Consider the following 16,004-nt stretch of genomic DNA (forward strand, 5'->3'; position numbering starts at 1 on the left):
AATTTCCAGATAATCCTGGCCTTAATTTCCGGTTAATCCTGGCCTTAATTTCCAGTTAATCCTGGCCTTAAATTCCATTTAATCCTGGCCTTAATTTCCGGTTAATCCTGGCCTTAATTTCCGGTTAATCCTGGCCTTAATTCAGTTACCTAAATGTGATGTTGTTTCTTCTTCACTTGATTTTCACGACACAGAAACAATAAAGAAAAGACATCAGACATTTGTCAACATGAACCGAGGTGATTTTACTGCATTTCAGGAAGAGACACTGTTTCCTTATTATAACACGTTGCTCCTCCCACATCCTCCATGTCAGTGAACTAAGTGATCCAAGTAGGGTTGCAAAATTACGATCGTTTTCCAGAAATCCTGGTTGGACGATTCCTGGTCTCACAATCAGGATTTCTGGGAAACGGGGTAATTTTGGGAGAGTTACCGGAATTTCGCAACCCTAGATTCAAGTGATCTCTGAATGGGTGAAACCCTGCTAATTAATGGCTGGAGGGTTTCGCCACTTCAGAGATGATTCCCAGTGAGCACAAGATGTCGAAAAGACGTCTTTTCAATATAAAATATGTATTTAAGCATCTTTTAAAAACACATTTTCAACATTTAAAACATTTTCAGTGTTTAAAAGAGGTTGTCTTTTAAACACATTTTCAACATTTAAAACATTTTTCAGTGTTTAAAAGAGGTTGTCTTTTAAACACATTTTCAACATTTAAAACATTTTTTCAGTATTTAAAAGAGGTTGTCTTTTAAACACATTTTCAGTTTCTTTTCAACATCTTTTGCTCATAGGGTTCAGAATGCAGAGATTAAAAGCACCCAGTTGATGCCTTGAAGGCCAGGTCAATACAACACACACAATGGGTGTAGATGTAATCGACTAAACTGTGGAGGTAAGAGAAGTGGGAAAAATCCACGAACATAGAATCACTGCACTATTAGAGACTTTTAGTCACTAAATCACCATGTCGTCCTTATCATCAACAACATGGTGTCCATTCTAGAACCCATTAGGTGTATTCTAGAACACCTTGTCCATTCCAGAATACTCTGCTACTATGCATTCTAGAACGGTAGGTAGCCTCTATGGTAGGTGGTAGGCAAGGGGGCTTTGTTACATTACACACTTTACAGGGGTGGGGTATTATGCTTTTAGGTCCTTACCAACATGGCTGCCAAACTCTCCTCTACCTCTCTGGTGAGAAGAACCCATTCTAGTAATGCTGTCTGTGGTGAAGTGTCCTTACCCAAGGGCAGGCAGACCAAGGGGGTACACTACAAATTAGGATCAAGGAGTTTGCCAGCTAACTTGCCGAAACATTCTTAATTGGTCTTGATTGCTTCAACAACCAACAACTCATATAAATGTAGCTTTTTTTAATGAATCAGAAAATCTGTTATTTCTGTCTGTTTATCAAAGTTAACTGGCTAACTCATTGATCCTGTTTCATAGTATATCCACCTGCAGGACCCAGAGGAGAGGTTGGCCCAACCTGCTGCTTCCCCCTGCAGGACCCAGAGGAGAGGTTGGCCCAACCTGCTGCTTCCCCCTGCAGGACCCAGAGGAGAGGTTGGCCCAACCTGCTGCTTCCCTCTGCAGGACCCAGAGGAGAGGTTGGCCCAACCTGCTGCTTCCCTCTGCAGGACCCAGAGGAGAGGTTGGCCCAACCTGCTGCTTCTCTCTGCAGGACCCAGAGGAGAGGTTGGCCCAACCTGCTGCTTCCCCCTGCAGGACCCAGAGGAGAGGTTGGCCCAACCTGCTGCTTCCCTCTGCAGGACCCAGAGGAGAGGTTGGCCCAACCTGCTGCTTCCCTCTGCAGGACCCAGAGGAGAGGTTGGCCCAACCTGCTGCTTCTCTCTGCAGGACCCAGAGGAGAGGTTGGCCCAACCTGCTGCTTCCCCCTGCAGGACCCAGAGGACAGGTTGGCCCAACCTGCTGCTTCCCTCTGCAGGACCCAGAGGACAGGTTGGCCCAACCTGCTGCTTCCCCCTGCAGGACCCAGAGGAGAGGTTGGCCCAACCTGCTGCTTCCCTCTGCAGGACCCAGAGGACAGGTTAGCCCAACCTGCTGCTTCCCCCTGCAGGACCCAGAGGAGAGGTTGGCCCAACCTGCAGCTTCCCTCTAACCACGTCACAGTCATCTGATAGCAGAGGGGCTCAATTCCAATTGAGGTCAGTCAATTCAGGAAATAAACTGAAATTGCAATTCAATTATCGAACAAAACGGCATCCATTTTTCATTCATTTCTCAATTAATTGAAAATAAGCTATTTATACATTTAAAAAAAAAAAAAAAAGCTTTTTTTGTTTTGTTTTAACTTCAAATCCCTTCCTGAATTGACTGACTTCCAATTGAATAGACCCTTACCCTGCCTGCCTGCTAGCTCTGTTGCTTAATGCTAAACTCCAGGCAGGATGGCCTTTTTGTCCACATGAAGAAACCTTTTTTTCTGTGCATATGATATTTCTGCAAGTCATTCACATCCATATAGATAGATGATAAAAGTAATATATATATTATATTTTTTTTTTTGTTGTTTTTATTAATATCAGCATGAAAGATAAGCTGGGTGAATATACTGTATGAGAAGACAACAGCTACAACTTTCACAGCACTGCTATTGGCTAATTTTTATAATACAGTCAGTACTCAAGCATTGTTAGATGAATAAACTAGAAAATAAACAGAAACGTAATTACCCCTTGGAAAATAAGCTACACAACTTTGATTCTCTCCCCCCCCCCCCCCCCTATAATGTTGCCTCTGTCTTTATGGCATGATATACACATTGGGTTGTAAACCCTTTCCATTACACATCTATCCAACAGGGTTAAATCTAGGTGTTTATACTCAATCTAGTTTTTATATATTTTTTTATTTATTTAAATTCTTCGTAAATGATCAATACATGTAATGTGTTAGGATAGTGTTGTCTTCACATAGAGACTCAAAGGTTTATTTCCCCCATCTTTTTCTAGTTAGTCGGTTATTTTTTTTTTTTTTAAATTTTTTTTTATCCTTCTCAGTACACATCCACACACTCCATTGCATGTTGTTCCAGCTTGTTGCCAGGATGCAGCGACGGTCGTGGGGTGGGGGGATAGGGGTCATAGGTGACGGGGGAAGAGTCAGGGGTCATCTCCTTGACGACAGCCTGTTGTATCCATGGCGACCTGAGTGGTGGGTGGTGCCTGAGTTAGTCTGTTTTAGTGTCCGTCCTCTCTGACACACACGTCGCTGCTCTGGGGGGGGGGAACCAATCAGAGAGAGGGAGAAGCAAGATGTTAGAATGCATCCTTTCTTCCAATTGAAATCGTTTCTGATCTAATACATAGAAGGGATCCTGTCAACATTTACATTTTAGTCATTTAGCAGACGCTCTTATCCAGAGCGACTTACAGTAGTGAATACATAACATTTTATTACATTTTTAAATACTGGCCCCCTGTGGGAATCGAACCCACAACCCTGGCATTGCAAGCGCCATGTTCTACCAACTGAGCTACAGTGGGACATTATCCATACCTCTAATCCTAACCACAGAGGCCTTATTCTCCACCCCACAGAGCCTGGTTCCTTTCAAGGATTCTTCCTAGGTTTCTGTTTTCCTAGGAGTTTTTCCTAGCCACCGTGCTTGCTCTTTGGGGTTTTAGTCCAGGTTTCTGTACAGCACTTTGTGACAACAACTGATTTAAAAAGGGTTTTAGAAAAACATGTGATTGATTGAGGACCTATACTAAATATTTTCGCAATACATCCTTTGTTCCTGGAAGAAATCACTGTATTAATACGCAGAATGGTTCCTGTCATGAGGACTTCAGCCCTAAACTTAACCCTAATGCTAACATTAGACCCTTAACCCTAATGCTAACATTAGACCCTTAACCCTAATGCTAACATTAGACCCTTAACCCTAATGCTAACATTAGACCCTTAACCCTAATGCTAACATTAGACCCTTAACCCTGATGCTAACGTTAGACCCTTAACCCTAATGCTAACATTAGACCCTTAACCCTAATGCTAACGTTAGACCCTTAACCCTAATGCTAACATTAGACCCTTAACCCTAATGCTAACATTAGACCCTTAACCCTAATGCTAACATTAGACCCTTAACCCTAATGCTAACATTAGACCCTTAACCCTAATGCTAACATTAGACCCTTAACCCTGATGCTAACGTTAGACCCTTAACCCTAATGCTAACATTAGACCCTTAACCCTGATGCTAACGTTAGACCCTTAACCCTAATGCTAACATTAGACCCTTAACCCTAATGCTAACGTTAGACCCTTAACCCTAATGCTAACGTTAGACCCTTAACCCTAATGCTAACGTTAGACTCTTAACCCTGAAATAAAAAAATACAAAATAAAACCTTTAATTAAAGTAAAATAATTGAACAAACATTTTTTATAAAATAATTTCTTATCATAAAACATTATTATTAATTATTGGCACCCCTTCATTCAATACTTTGTGCAACCTCCCTTTGCCAAGATAACAGCTCTGAGTCTTCTCCTAGAATGTGTAATGAGGTTGGAGAACACAGGGATCTGAGGCCATTCCTCCATACAGAATCTCTCCAGATCCTACAGATTCCCAGGTCCACGCTTGTGGACTCTCCTCTTCAGCTCATCCCACAGGTTTTCTATGGGGTTTAAGTCAGGGGACTGGAATGGCCGTGGAAAAAAAACTTGATTCTGTTGTCGGTGAACCATTTTTGTGTTGATTTTGAGGTGTACTTTGGATCATTGTCCTGCTGGAAGAGGACACCTAGTTCTGGTGTTGAGCCAGAAAACAAGGCAGTGATAATGTAGTGGGTCAAGTATTCACAGTCTATCTGCGATAATGTAGTGGGTCAAGAATTCACAGTCTATCTGCGATAATGTAGTGGGTCAAGTATTCACAGTCTATCTGCGATAATGTAGTGGGTCAAGTATTCACAGTCTATCTGCGATAATGTAGTGGGTCAAGTATTCAGTCTATCTGCGATAATGTAGTGGGTCAAGTATTCACAGTCTATCTGCGATAATGTAGTGGGTCAAGTATTCACAGTTTATCTGCGATAATGTAATGGGTCAATATTCACAGTCTATCTGCGATAATGTAGTGGGTCAAGTATTCACAGTCTATCTGCGATAATGTAGTGGGTCAAGTATTCACAGTCTATCTGCGATAATGTAGTGGGTCAAGTATTCACAGTCTATCTGCGATAATGTAGTGGGTCAAATATTCACAGTCTATCTGCGACAATGTAATGGGTCAAATATTCACAGTCTATCTGCGATAATGTAATGGGTCAAATATTCACAGTCTATCTGCGATAATGTAGTGGGTCAAGTATTCACAGTCTATCTGCGATAATGTAATGGGTCAAGTATTCACAGTCTATCTGCGATAATGTAATGGGTCAAATATTCACAGTCTATCTGCGATAATGTAATGGGTCAATATTCACAGTCTATCTGCGATAATGTAATGGGTCAATATTCACAGTCTATCTGCGATAATGTAATGGGTCAAATATTCACAGTCTATCTGCGATAATGTAATGGGTCAAGTATTCACAGTCTATCTGCGATAATGTAGTGGGTCAAGTATTCACAGTCTATCTGCGATAATGTAATGGGTCAAGTATTCACAGTCTATCTGCGATAATGTAGTGGGTCAAGTATTCACAGTCTATCTGCGATAATGTAATGGGTCAAGTATTCACAGTCTATCTGCGATAATGTAATGGGTCAAATATTCACAGTCTATCTGCGATAATGTAATGGGTCAATATTCACAGTCTATCTGCGATAATGTAATGGGTCAATATTCACAGTCTATCTGCGATAATGTAATGGGTCAATATTCACAGTCTATCTGCGATAATGTAATGGGTCAAATATTCACAGTCTATCTGCGATAATGTAATGGGTCAAGTATTCACAGTCTATCTGCGATAATGTAGTGGGTCAAGTATTCACAGTCTATCTGCGATAATGTAATGGGTCAAGTATTCACAGTCTATCTGCGATAATGTAGTGGGTCAAGTATTCACAGTCTATCTGCGATAATGTAATGGGTCAAGTATTCACAGTCTATCTGCGATAATGTAATGGGTCAAATATTCACAGTCTATCTGCGATAATGTAATGGGTCAATATTCACAGTCTATCTGCGATAATGTAATGGGTCAATATTCACAGTCTATCTGCGATAATGTAATGGGTCAATATTCACAGTCTATCTGCGATAATGTAATGGGTCAAATATTCACAGTCTATCTGCGATAATGTAATGGGTCAAATATTCACAGTCTATCTGCGATAATGTAATGGGTCAAATATTCACAGTCTATCTGCGATAATGTAGTGGGTCAAATATTCACAGTCTATCTGCGACAATGTAATGGGTCAAATATTCACAGTCTATCTGCGATAATGTAATGGGTCAAATATTCACAGTCTATCTGCGATAATGTAATGGGTCAAGTATTCACAGTCTATCTGCGATAATGTAATGGGTCAAGTATTCACAGTCTATCTGTGATAATGAGGTAAATCAGAGCACTGGTCAGCTTGTCCTTGCTCCGTCTTCATCTTTAACGCTGAAGATGACAGATCCTTTTCCCAGGGCTACACCAGCTATACTCTCACCCCAATGACCTTCCACTCCCATAATTCATTGTTTAATTATTGAATTATCTGGATGTTCCTCCCTCCTCTCCTCCCTGTCATGGAAGAAGAGATAGCAGGGAGGGAGAGAGAGAGAGAGAGAGAGAGAGAGAGAGAGAGAGAGAGAGAGAGAGAGAGAGGGGGGCGAGAGAGAGAGAGAGAGAGAGAGAGAGAGAGAGAGAGAGAGAGAGAGAGAGAGAGAGGAAGTGGCAGGTGGGGATGGCGTTATGGGCGGGCCTTAGGGTGCCTGGCCTGCCCTACCGTACCTCCTTGCCTGTCCTGTGTTTTGAATTTCCTGGTGAAATGTAGGAACGGTCCCATTTGGGGATGTCTGATTTCCGATGGTCTTAATAACTCTCCATGTCCGCCACTAATAAGCTGAGCTTGTTAATTCATTTATTTCTTCACCTCACACAGTGAATCAACGGAATCAGATTTTTTTTAAACATCCATTGCTAATGATAATAGTTCCTCATTCCTCGCAGTATTTAAAAGAGTCTTTCCAACACTCAACCCCCTCGATAATCACCGAGCCTCTCGATAATCACCGAGCCTCGATAATCACCGATCCTCGATAATCACCGAGCCTCGATAATCACCGAGCCTCGATAATCACCAACCCCCTCGATAATCACCGAGCCTCGATAATCACCGAGCCTCGATAATCACCGAGCCTCGATAATCACCGAGCCTCGATAATCACCAACCCCCTCGATAATCACCGAGCCTCGATAATCACCGAGCTTCGATAATCACCGAGCCTCGATAATCACCGAGCCTCGATAATCACCGACCCCCTCGATAATCACCGATCCTCGATAATCACCGAGCCTCGATAATCACCAACCCCTCGATAATCACCGAGCCTCGATAATCACCGAGCCTCGATAATCACCAACCCCCTCGATAATCACCAACCCCCTCGATAATCACCGAGCCTCGATAATCACCGAGCCTCGATAATCACCGAGCTTCGATAATCACCGAGCCTCGATAATCACCGAGCCTCGATAATCACCAACCCCCTCGATAATCACCGAGCCTCGATAATCACCGAGCCTCGATAATCACCGAGCCTCGATAATCACCGAGCCTCGATAATCACCAACCCCCTCGATAATCACCGAGCCTCGATAATCACCGAGCCTCGGTGTGAAGGAGCAGAATACCATCATCTATCCAGTGGAAATGTCATAAAAATACCCTTTTTCTGTTTTTATTTTTCGTCTTCATGTACTGATGGAAGTTCTAGACCTACTGCTGCATTGGCCTATAGGCTGTCTCTGAGTACCATGCTGTCATGTCTTTAGCCGCCAATGGATCAGGGTGTAATAGGGTGTCCACATGGCAGAGGATGGTGTAATGGTGTGTCCACATGGCAGAGGATGGTGTAATGGTGTGTCCACATGGTAGAGGATGGTGTAATAGGTTGTCCACATGGCAGAGGATGGTGTAATGGTGTGTCCACATGGTAGAGGATGGTGTAATAGGGTGTCCACATGGCAGAGGATGGTGTAATGGTGTGTCCACATGGCAGAGGATGGTGTAATAGGGTGTTCACATGGCAGAGGATGGTGTAATAGGGTGTCCACATGGCAGAGGATGGTGTAATAGGGTGTCCACATGGCAGAGGATGGTGTAATGGTGTGTCCACATGGCAGAGGATGGTGTAATGGGGTGTCCAGAGGATGGTGTAATAGGGTGTCCAGAGGATGGTGTAATAGGGTGTCCAGAGGATGGTGTAATAGGGTGTCCAGAGGATGGTGTAATGGGGTGTCCAGAGGATGGTGTAATAGGGTGTCCAGAGGATGGTGTAATAGGGTGTCCAGAGGATGGTGTAATAGGGTGTCCAGAGGATGGTGTAATGGGGTGTCCAGAGGATGGTGTAATGGGGTGTCCAGAGGATGGTGTAATAGGGTGTCCAGAGGATGGTGTAATAGGGTGTCCAGAGGATGGTGTAATAGGGTGTCCAGAGGATGGTGTAATAGGGTGTCCAGAGGATGGTGAAATGGTAATAGTAGAATTTTAACTGTTAGATCCGTAGCATTTTAATTCAGTTCTTTGGGATTAAACAAATTTAGAAAAAGGAAAACGTTATATTTGAAATGAAACTGTTCCATGAATTTTCTATTTTTTAACATTTTTTATTTAACCTTTATTTAAAATGAGCATATGAATATCATAACTGATGCGTAGATCTGGAGAAATGGTAGGATAAATGGTAGGATAAATGGTAGGAGAATGGTAGGATAACTGGTAGGATAATGGTAGGATAAATGGTAGGAGAATGGTAGGATAAATGGTAGGATAAATGGTAGGATAAATGGTAGGTAGGAGAATGGTAGGATAAATGGTAGGATAAATGGTAGAATAAATGGTAGGAGAATGGTAGGATAAATGGTAGGATAAATGGTAGAATAAATGGTAGGAGAATGGTAGGATAAATGGTAGGAGAATGGTAGGATAAATGGTAGGAGAATGGTAGGATAAATGGTAGAATAAATGGTAGAATAAATGGTAGGAGAATGGTAGGATAAATGGTAGGATAAATGGTAGAATAAATGGTAGGATACATGGTAGGATAAATGGTAGGATAAATGGTAGGAGAATGGTAGGATAAATGGTCGAATAAATGGTAGGATAAATGGTAGGATAAATGGTAGGATAAATGGTAGAATAAATGGTAGGATAAATGGTAGAATAAATGGTAGGATAAATGGTAGGATAATGGTAGGATAAATGGTAGAATAAATGGTAGGATAAATGGTAGGATAAATGGTAGGATAAATGGTAGAATAAATGGTAGAATAAATGGTAGAATAAATGGTAGGATAAATGGTAGGATAAATGGTAGGATAATTGGTAGAATAAATGGTAGAATAAATGGTAGGATAAATGGTAGGATAAATGGTAGGATAAATGGTAGGATAAATGGTAGAATAAATGGTAGGATAAATGGTAAGATTCCCCAAACTTGCGCCGCCACATGAAGTGATTTGTTTGACAATCTGATGAAAACATCACGACTGGTTGAGTTCATTCCAATTTAAAAGGAAATACATTTTTTTTTTTACAGTTAAATTACTTTACTATACGGATGCCCACACAGGAAGTCCCGTGAAAATATAAATACGGTCCCAATATGAAAATCAAATGCCTGATTCCTTCTGGAGTCGTTCCTGGAGGGTGACACGGAAGGTTCCGTGGAAGGAGACATGTGTTTCCCACAGTGGAGTGGTGTGTGTGTGTGTGTGTGTGTGTGTGTGTGTGTGTGTGTGTGTGTGTGTGTGTGTGTGTGTGTGTGTGTGTAACTGGTTGGCCCATGACCAGACTCTGGTGTAGTGGTGACAGACAGATAACCATCATGCAAAGCGTTAGGCGGCAAGCGGCAAGGAGCGGTGACGGGGGCGGAGTATGGGGAGGAGAGGTGGGTGGGTGGGGGGGGTTCTATGTAAATGCAAAGCGGAGTGGACGCACGCACGCACGCACGCACGCACGCACACACACACACACACACACACACAGCCTACACCTCCTTGTGACATTTAAAGGACAAATCTCCTTTCTGTTAGATTGAATGGAGAAATTCATTTCTTCCTGTATCTCTCTGTCTTTCTCTCTCTCTCTCTTTCTTCCTGTATCTCTCTCTCTTTGTCTATCTCTTTCTTCCTGTATCTCTCTTTTGTCTATCTCTCTGTCTTTCTCTCTGTCTTTCTTCCTGTATCTCTCTATCTCTCTGTCTTTCTCTCTCTCTCTTCCTGTATCTCTCTCTCTTTGTCTATCTCTCCCTCTCTCTCTTCCTGTATCTCTCTCTCTTTGTCTATCTCTCCCTCTCTTTCTTCCTGTATCTCTCTCTCTCTCGTTCTTCCTGTATCTCTCTCTTTCTCTCTCTCTCTTTCTTCCGGTATCTCTCTATCTCCGTCTTTCTCTCTCTTTCTTCCTGTATCTCTCTATCGCGTTCTTCCTGTATCTCTCTACCTCTCTTTCTTCCTGTATCTCTCTATATCTCTCGCTCTCTCTTTCTTCCTCTATCTCTCTCTCTTTCTTCCTGTATCTCTCTGTCTTTCTCTCTCTCTCTTTCTTCCTGTATCTTTATCTCTCTCTGTCTTTCTCTCTTTCTTCCTGTATATCTCTCTCTTTTTCCCCTTATCTCTCTCTCGCTCTGTCTTTCTCTCGCTCTCTTTCTTCCTGTATCTCTCTATCTCTCTATCTCTCTCTGTCTTTCTCTCTCTCTTTCTTCCTGTATCTGTCAGGTCCTGACCAGTAAAGGGGTTATTTGTTATTATAGTTTGGTCAGGACGTGGCAGGGGGCGTTTGTTTAGAGTGTTTCGGGGTTTATTGGGTATGTTATTATGTAAGAGGGGTGTGTTTGTTTTGTGTTGTAGGGGTTTTTGGGTATTGTTCTATGTTTTGTATTTCTATGTTCTTTCTAGGTTGTGTATTTCTTTGTGTTGGCCTGGTATGGCTCTCAATCAGGGACAGCTGTACATCGTTGTTGCTGATTGGGAGCCATACTTAGGTAGCCCTTTTTCCACCTGTGGTTTGTGGGAAGTAGTTTTTTTTTTGCATAGCTGTGTGTAGCCTGCATTACTGTTCGTTCATTTGTTTTCTTGTTTTGTTTAAGTGTTCTAATAAAAGTTAAAATGAGCACGCAACCCGCTGCGCCTTGGTCCACTTCATACGACAACCGTTACACTATCTCTCTCTCGCTTTCTTCCTGTATCTCTCTATTGCGTTCTTCCTGTATCTCTCCATCTCCGTCTTTCGCTCTCTCTCTTTCTTCCTGTATCTCTCTGTCTTTCTCTCTCTCTTTCTTCCTGTATCTCTGTCTTTCTCTCTCTTTCTTCCTGTATCTGTCTTTCTCTCTCTCTTTCTTCCTGTATCTCTCTGTCTTTCTCTCTCTTTCTTCCTGTATCTGTCTTTCTCTCTCTTTCTTCCTGTATCTCTCTGTCTTTCTCTCTCTCTTTCTTCCTGTATCTCTCTGTCTTCTCTCTCTCTTTCTTCCTGTATCTCTCTGTCTTTCTCTCTCTCTTTCTTCCTGTATCTCTCTGTCTTTCTCTCTCTCTTTCTTCCTGTATCTCTCTGTCTTTCTCTCTCTTTCTTCCTGTATCTCTCTGTCTTTCTCTCTCTTTCTTCCTGTATCTCTGTCTTTCTCTCTCTTTCTTCCTGTATCTCTCTGTCTTTCTCTCTCTCTTTCTTCCTGTATCTCTCTGTCTTTCTCTCTCTCTTTCTTCCTGTATCTCTCTGTCTTTCTCTCTCTCTTTCTTCCTGTATCTCTCTGTCTTTCTCTCTCTCTTTCTTCCTGTATCTCTCTGTCTTTCTCTCTCTCTTTCTTCCTGTATCTCTCTGTCTTTCTCTCTCTTTCTTCCTGTATCTCTCTGTCTTTCTCTCTCTTTCTTCCTGTATCTCTCTTGCTTTCTCTTTTCCGTCTTTCTCGCTCTATCTTTCTTCCTATATCTCTCACTCTGTTTCCTTCTCTTTCTCCCTGTCTTTCTCTCACACTCTCTATCCTTCTCTCTATTTCTCCCTCTCTCTCTCTCTCTCTCTCACTCTGTCCTTCTCTCTCTCTATTTCTCCTTGTCTCTCTCTCTCCCTGCTGTAATCTACACACACTAATAAAACACTATAAACACCAAACCAGGGGTGGATTTTAAAAGGCTGACCAATAACTATGAGAAGCAGTGGTCTGGTCTGACATGGGCCTTACATCTTGTCAGCTCAGTTACCTTATGTAGTGACTTCAGACAGTAATATTACCGGAGATACATGGGCTGTCCCAATGGCACCCTCTTCCTATAGTACACTACTTCTGATCACAGTCTTATGTGCCCTGGTCAAAATGAGTGCACTGCCTAAAGAAATAATGGCACCCTATTCTCTACATTATAAACCAGAGCCTAAAGAAATAATGGCACCCTATTCTCTACATTATAAACCAGAGCCTAAAGAAATAATGGCACCCTATTCTCTACATTATAAACCAGAGCCTAAAGAAATAATGGCACCCTATTCTCTACATTATAAACCAGAGCCTAAAGAAATAATGGCACCCTATTCTCTACATTATAAACCAGAGCATAAAGAAAATGGCGGAGCCCAGCTCTGGTCAAAAGTACATACTGTATACTATATTCTCTCTCAATGTTACCAATGTGTCTGCTGCTGAGTCACCTGTCTGATTCGGTGCCTGTCTCAATGGACTGATCCATTTCAGGGGGTGCTGGGACACCTGTCTGATTTGCGCCTGTCTCAGTGGACTAATCCATTTCAGGGGGTGCTGGGACACCTGTCTGATTCACCCTTGTCTCAGTGGACTAATCCATTTCAGGGGGTGCTGGGACACCTGTCTGATTCACCCTTGTCTCAGTGGACTAATCCATTTCAGGGGGTGATGGGTCACCTGTCTGATTTGGTGCCTGTCTCAGTGGACTAATCCAAGAACAGCTTCCTATTATTGAGTTGAACCCCCCTTTTACCCCCAGAACAGCCTCAATTTGTCAGGACATGGACTCTAGAAGGTGTTGAAAGCGTTCTACAGGGTTGCTGGCCCATGTTGACTCCAACGCCGCTTCCCACAGCTGTGTCTAGTTGGCTGGATGTCCTTTGGGTGGTGGATCAGTCTTGATACACACAGGAAACTGTTGAGTGTGAAAAACCCAGCAGCGTTGCAGTTCTCAACACAAACCGGTGCACCTGGCACCTACTACCATACCCTGTTCAAAGGCACTTCAATATTTTGTCTTGCCCATTCACCCTCTGAATGGTCACACATACACAATCCATAAATCAGTGGTCTCAAGGCTTAAAAACCCTTCTTTAACCCGTCTCCTCCCCTTCATCTACACTGATTTGAAGTGGATTTAACAAGTGACATCAATAAGGGATCATAGCTTTCAGCTGGATTCACCTGGTCAGTCTATGTCATGAAAAGAGCAGGTGTTCTTAATGTTTTGTATACTCAGTATATCGTGAATCGTGTATTTGACTCTCATGTAAATATGCGCTTGGCCTTTTTTCACCAGGGGGAAACACACACACACACACACACACACACACACACACACACACACACACACACACACACACACACACACACACACACACACACACACACACACACACACACACACACACACACACACACACAAGTTTAGGCGCGTGAGTGTATTATATATACTGAACATGAAAGGGAGGAGACAGGTTAAAGAAAGTGTTGGTCTCATGTTTCATGAGCTGATATAAAAGATCCCAGAAATGTCCCATACGCACAAAAAGCTTATTTCTCTCAAATGTTGTGCACAAATGTGTTTACATCCCTGTTAGTGAGCATCTCTCCTTTACCAAGATAATCCATCCACCTGACAGGTGTGGCATATCAAGAAGCTGATTAAACAGCATGATCATTACACAGGTGCACCTTGTGCTGAGGACAATAAAAGACCACTCTGAAAATGTGCAGTTTTGTCAGACAACACAATGCCACAGATGTCTCAGAGGGAGCATCCAATTGGCATGCTGACTGCTGGAATGTCCACCAGAGCTGTTGCCAGAGAATTGAATGTTCATTTCTCTACCATAAGCCGCCTCCAACGTTGTTTTATAGAATTTGGCAGTACGTCCAACCAGCCTCATAACCACAGACCATGTGTATGGCGTCGTGTGGGTGAGAGGTTTGCTGACGTCAACGTTGTGAACAGAGCGCCCCATGGTGACGGTGGGGTTATGATTTGGGCCCCATGGTGGAGGTGGGGTTATGATTTGGGCCCCATGGTGGAGGTGGGGTTATGGTTTGGGCCCCATGGTGGAGGTGGGGTTATGGTTTGGGCCCCATGGTGGAGGTGGGGTTATGGTTTGGGCCCCATGGTGACGGTGGGGTTATGGTTTGGGCCCCATGGTGACGGTGGGGTTATGGTTTGGGCCCCATGGTGGAGGTGGGGTTATGGTATGGGCCCCATGGTGACGGTGGGGTTATGGTTTGGGCCCCATGGTGGAGGTGGGGTTATGGTATTGGGCCCCATGGTGGAGGTGGGGTTATGGTATGGGCCCCATGGTGGAGGTGGGGTTATGGTATGGGCCCCATGGTGGAGGTGGGGTTATGGTACGGGCCCCATGGTGACGGTGGGGTTATGGTTTGGGCCCCATGGTGACGGTGGGGTTATGTTGGGCCCCATGGTGGAGGTGGGGTTATGGTTTGGGCCCCATGGTGGAGGTGGGGTTATGGTTTGGGCCCCATGGTGACGGTGGGGTTATGGTTTGGGCCCCATGGTGGAGGTGGGGTTATGGTTTGGGCCCCATGGTGGAGGTGGGGTTATGGTATGGGCCCCATGGTGGAGGTGGGGTTATGGTTTGGGCCCCATGGTGGAGGTGGGGTTATGGTTTGGGCCCCATGGTGGAGGTGGGGTTATGGTATGGGCCCCATGGTGGAGGTGGGGTTATGGTATGGGCCCCATGGTGGAGGTGGGGTTATGGTATGGGCCCCATGGTGGAGGTGGGGTTATGGTATGGGCCCCATGGTGGAGGTGGGGTTATGGTATGGGCCCCATGGTGGAGGTGGGGTTATGGTATGGGCCCCATGGTGGAGGTGGGGTTATGGTATGGGCCCCATGGTGGAGGTGGGGTTATGGTATGGGCCCCATGGTGGAGGTGGGGTTATGGTATGGGCCCCATGGTGGAGGTGGGGTTATGGTATGGGCCCCATGGTGGAGGTGGGGTTATGGTTTGGGCCCCATGGTGGAGGTGGGGTTATGGTTTGGGCCCCATGGTGGAGGTGGGGTTATGGTTTGGGCCCCATGGTGGAGGTGGGGTTATGGTTTGGGCAGGGATAAGCTACGGACAACAAACACAATTGCATTTTTATGATGGTAATTTGAATGTACAAATAATACTGTGGCGAGATCCTGAGGCCCATTGTGAGGACCCTCTTTTTTAAGGTATCGGTGACCACTAGCGTCTATGTGGCATTATAGATGCTCCGTGTTTTACCTTGATGGGGCAGTCCACCGTGTCCAGTCCCTGCTCCGACAGCTGTTTCAAGGCACTTAGAGCAGCCTGCGGAGGGAGAGAAGAACAGATGACCCAGTGAGACAGGGAGGGAGAGAGACAGGGAGGGAGAGAGACAGGGAGGGAGGGAGAGAGAGAGAGAGAGAGACAGGGAGGGAGAGAGACAGGGAGGGAGAGAGACAGGGAGGCAGAGAGACAGGGAGGGAGTGAGACAGGGAGGGAGAGAGACAGGGAGGGAGTGAGACAAGGAGGGAGAGAGACAGGGAGGGAGAGAGACAGGGAGGGAGAGAGACAGGGAGGGAGAGAGACAGGGAGGGAGGGAGAG

General features: G+C 44.3%; 1 protein-coding gene across 1 annotated transcript in view; it reads right to left on the minus strand.

Annotated features, from left to right (window-relative positions):
- Window positions 1–220: 220 nt before the first annotated feature.
- stau2 (staufen double-stranded RNA binding protein 2) overlaps window positions 221–16,004 on the minus strand; it is a 334,020-nt gene continuing 318,236 nt past the window's right edge. The window contains exons 15-16 of the mRNA XM_082966023.1: window positions 15,662–15,727; window positions 221–3,252 (exon numbers count right to left, since the gene is read on the minus strand). Coding sequence (XP_082822149.1) covers window positions 3,217–3,252; window positions 15,662–15,727 — 102 coding nt within the window. The 3' untranslated portion in view covers window positions 221–3,216. The remainder of the gene's footprint in view (window positions 3,253–15,661; window positions 15,728–16,004) is intronic.

The sequence above is a fragment of the Salmo salar genome, chromosome 19, assembly GCF_965601325.2.
Source record: "Salmo salar chromosome 19, fSalSal1, whole genome shotgun sequence".
NCBI classification, from domain to species: Eukaryota; Metazoa; Chordata; class Actinopteri; order Salmoniformes; family Salmonidae; genus Salmo; species Salmo salar.